This window comes from Borostomias antarcticus, assembly GCF_949987555.1.
Source record: "Borostomias antarcticus genome assembly, chromosome: 7".
Lineage (NCBI taxonomy): Eukaryota > Metazoa > Chordata > Actinopteri > Stomiiformes > Stomiidae > Borostomias > Borostomias antarcticus.
The window spans coordinates 17445961-17450738 of NC_140240.1; the positions used below are offsets into that span (position 1 = coordinate 17445961).

The 4778-nt window shown below is 41.8% G+C and overlaps 1 protein-coding gene across 1 annotated transcript; it reads left to right on the plus strand.

Moving 5' to 3' along the window:
* Positions 1-1087: 1087 nt before the first annotated feature.
* On the plus strand, positions 1088-3846 carry LOC311311762 (myelin and lymphocyte protein-like; the record flags this gene model as incomplete). Its single annotated transcript, XM_084441524.1, has 4 exons — positions 1088-1177; positions 2491-2658; positions 3120-3260; positions 3772-3846. 4 exons carry the CDS (start codon positions 1088-1090, stop codon positions 3844-3846), a joined length of 474 nt encoding a protein of 157 aa, XP_084297650.1.
* Positions 3847-4778: the final 932 nt, after the last annotated feature.

The window sequence follows — 4778 nt, forward strand, 5'->3', positions numbered from 1 at the left end:
ATTTAGGCTCGCATTACGCACAGGAGGACTGTCATTTATATGCTTACCAAAGAGCAAACAGGTCCACATGATCACATATTAATGACAATCTAATTGGTCAATTATTGCCGTTTGATGGAGTGCCTGCATTAGGTGTGTGACATATAGCGCGGAAAGGTTTGGGACAGCGCATAGGTTCAGTTTGGGGAACAAATCCATATCGGACCATTCATGAGCCGGTTAGAGGACACGTCTAATCTTGCATTGCGATATATGTTGGTGCTGAATTGGGCTATTAGCCTACATGATTGTGCGTTCATGAACTGTCGCTCTTATTCTCTCCATCAAACATAGTAATTCACCGACGCACCACCTGCGTCGCCAGTTCCCCCTGTGTTCAAAAAGGGCGTAGAACACCGTGTAAATCGGTACGACAACTTGAGAGGTGTCGTACAAAAGCGCGGAGAAAGGCGACTAAATTTCCGCCCTTTCGGCTTGATAAATCGCAATGTGGGGGGGGGAAATGGCGTACGCCTGAAATCGCGAAAAAGACCGTGTAAAAGAAGGCGTACCTCAATGATAAATGAGGCCCCTGGCCTGTATATGGCGCAGATCCGCTTGCTATCTGGGATAAAGGTAGAAATGTCCAAATATCAAACTGAATACTTGTAGAAACTATTTTCATGTGCAGCACAACAGGAGGATCCTGGTGAATTGTGTTGGGTTTTTATTTGTAAGAATAAAAACATCATGGCTCTCCTATTAATGTGTTGTTGTTGTTATTGTTGTTGTTGTTGTGCTGTGTTGATATGGCAACTGCCAGTTTATGAGAGAGAGTTTGTCCACCGTTGTTGTGACGATGAGTCAACCTGGTAAAAAAAAAATATATATCTATCAGTTTTCACAACAAGTTCAGACAAACTCCAGAACAAAGTAAGATATCGTTGATAATCACTAACATGTGAAACCTTACGACAAAAGTATTCGTTTATCGGCCGGGTGTGTCTGGATGTGGGAAGCAGGTTTTTCTAGTCCGCGGCTGTGTTAAGACGGGCGCACCTGTTCCACCCTTAGTTCATTCGAGGCGTGCGGATTCAGGAGCACAACCATGGCATCGAATACTGCGACGATGGGGAACCTGTCCAGCGGAGTGGGGATATGCACGACTATTCCGGACATCCTCTACCTACCCGAGCTTGTAAGTTATGAAGATGATTTTGTCCTGATTAATTTACATCACCGTAATTGTAATGCCATTGGCAATAGACGCGATCCCCGTGGTCATGGACTTCAGAACAGGCTATGGAAATTGAACTTTTATTAATTAATTGTTTATCAGAACAAAATGTTGCCAGTAGCCTTTAGGTTTTTTTGTGATGAATGTGTGTGATAATGACAAAGTCAAAGGCGAGGTTTTAATTGCTTTTTTATTTTTATTTATTTTATAACATTATTTATTTAGCTATGGATGGAAAATAAACACTGCCTATATATAGATATATAGGCCTACTGCACGCGTTTTGTAAAGTATTCTTCCCATAATTGGTACAAAGTGTTTGTAGGATAGGAAACCCAAATTTGTGTTCGGTGCAAGCTGTAGGCTAGAGGTTGCACAACACAATCGCACCTAAACACCCCTAGGTGAGGCGTGTTGGCCAATACTATGGATACTTTACATTAGAGATTTAGTCCATTCACATTCGAGAAGTGACATTGAATTCATACCTACATGCCGTATTCATTCGGCATATTTTTCCCACCCTGAACAGAACCCATTAGCTGCTACGTGTTCATCTGGGCATGGTGTTTAAATATTTTTCTGAAACATCTTCCCAATGTATGCCTTGGGAAAATAACATGTTTTGCATTTCAAAAATGTATAAGGCAGGTTTAGTAGCCTACAGTGTGATCAAATATCCTAAACAAACATTTTCTTACCTAAACTAAAGAGTGAGCAATCCGACAATTGTTTATTTGTTTTCTTCTTCTTCCCATCATTAAGAAACAGGTTGATTGGTTTTGGTATTGTTATTATTGATAGCTATTGGTATCCTTATTTTTAATTGGTATTGGTATCATTATTATCCATGTTGGGACAGTCAGTAACATGATGGGTTCTGATTCTGGACAGTGTGGTTACTTTTGCCTGGGCGTTATCTTGGGGACCTAGAGTGATTGCGTTTTAGGGATGGCTCCATGGATACATCCTACCTAGACTGAAATACTGTAGGCTACATCGCAATGGATATTTCCCATTGGCTCAATCTATGTCTGCTGAACCGGCCCATGAAGTATTGCTTGTCCCGGAAGTGTGAATAACTACAGGCAGGGCCTTTGAAATACCAGCTGCATTTTTGTGGTTGACAGTTTGTAGTAAAGACATCAACCAGAGAAAAAATAGATTAATTTCCGTGTCCATTTCCGTGTGTAGCCTAAGAGTTTCATTTATTCATTCATTCATTCATTCATTCATTCATTCGGTTCACCAATGACCCTGACACTGCGTTTCAGATCTTCGGAGGTCTGGTGTGGATCCTGGTTGCCAGCACGCTGGTGGTTCCCGCCAACCCCCAGGGCTGGGTCATGTTCGTATCCGTCTTCTGCTTCGTCATGACCTTCATCTGGATGGTGGTGTTCGCCTGCGGAGGGCATCACAACAGCGGAAGCTGGGCTGCTGCTGTAAGTCTCTCAGTCCACCTCGGATTGAGCCAGAAGTTGATCCACATACTTTTACCAAATGCTTTGGACAAGCATTACTGGGGATTATAAAACAATTAACTAACAGACTAATTGCTAAATAACTGATAAAACTTTGTTTCACAACAAGGATAATTTTAGGATGCATGATTAATTAATGACTCGGGCGTAACATCAATTGATCCTTACGTGATCACAGGGCGGCACCTGTCAATTAAAGGCAAAACACTAACACTTTCATACTATAATGCACTTGGGTATTAAAGGATATAAATAAAGGATATGAATCTGAAACAAAGAAAAACGCTATAGGTCCTCAACAGGATTGACGACAACATTAAGATGTACTCACTCTAGTGCCAGAAACCTGTCTGTTTTCACCTTTGACCTTTGCAGCTTGATCAAAGGGATGAATGTGTTTACTGCTGTGTATCATCACCTAGGACTTTGCATATCACGGGCTGGCAGCTTTCTTCTATCTCAGCGCGTCAGTTCCCCTTGCCAAAGTGACCCTGGATTTTGGAGAGGCAGATCTCCAAGATGCAGTTACCTTCAAAAACTACCAAATTGACATCTCTGCAGTGGTAAGACATCTGTAATTACAGTTCATAATCTATTTGAATTAATCATAAGACAAAAAAGTCTCCCCTCCAAACAATAGTATAAAGTTGTGCTCCAATGTTTGGAACATTTATCTTGTAGGGACTTAAGAAGGATGTATTCGTTTCTTGCTATACTGCACTTGGGAGAGCATGCGCTTGCTCTGGTTAGCATTAGCCACAATATTAGTGGAACATATATACATGTGGAGCTACTGTAGCATCCAAAATTCCTCAAAAATACATTCAAATTGTTTGAATGTTTGAGATGACTTTGGTCGTGTATTTGGGCACTGTAGCAACTGTTGTAATCCGAAAGACCTTAAAACAAAAAAGGTGCCTTTTTCAGACTCGACACTGCTCAACAAAAAGGAGATGGAAAGTAATGTGTCTGTTATCCACCAGTCACTTCATCATACAACTGGCTTAAGCTATGCCTTTGACCAACATCACCCTGCTTGTTTCTGAAGTGCTCTATGTTCTCCAACCGTTCCAGGTGTTCTCCTACGTGGCCACGCTCCTCTACTTCATCCACACCATCTTTTCAGCCATTCGGTGGAAGACCTTCTAAAAATTGCCGTCCACACCAGAACAATAGCTAGCCCTCGGTTGAGCGAGGTCACCGACCATTGGGAATTGGGGGAAGGCTTAAAGGTGCGGTGTGCAATATGCACTGTTAACTGAGGTGCTGAGGAGATCTTTCTGTAGATTCACCACGATCAGACTCTACCTCTAAATGGACCAGACCTGTGGAAAAAATGGCACATGGACTGGCACCTGAATAATACCATTCTTTGAACACTCTTGTGGTATGGACCAGATAGTGATGTCATAACAGTAGCATAAGGCTGTGTCCACTGGCGAGCTGTATGTATGTAGCCTAGATGAACAGCGCCAAGCTTACAGCTGCCCACTGCTGCTTAGAGTGCACTGGGAAAGCTAGTGGACTGGTTGGGCCAACATGAGCACCAAGTGTCGTGTTTTTCCAGACTGCAGATTAACTAGCTAAGTTAAGATAGCTAGCTAATGTTAGTTAACGCTAACGTTCGCTATCTCTGCAGTCTTGCCAAAAACCGACCGTCCTCATCATCAGAACAGCCTTTTACCTACCTGCACTTCAGCCCAAAAAGTTCAACTTAAAGCGCTTGGAACACAGCTCTCATCTCTATAGCGCTCTAGAGCTCATTACCCATTGTAAACAACGAGAAAACAGCATCAGCTCTAAAATACAGCACGCTGGTGGACATGCAACCTTACTGGTGTCATACACAGTCATGAAAATTTAAAATATATGTGACAGTTACAGTGTGACACAAGGGCTTGTACTTTGGGCATGCTGCCAGCAAACCTGCTGGCCTGTTTGTTGTAATTACTTGAAATCAGTCATGACTGTGTATGGTACTAAATATACAGATATTTATTTGCTCTTTACAGTATAGTTTATACAGTAAATATACTGTACCATTCTTAAATGAATGGGGATTTTTATTTATTTATTATTTT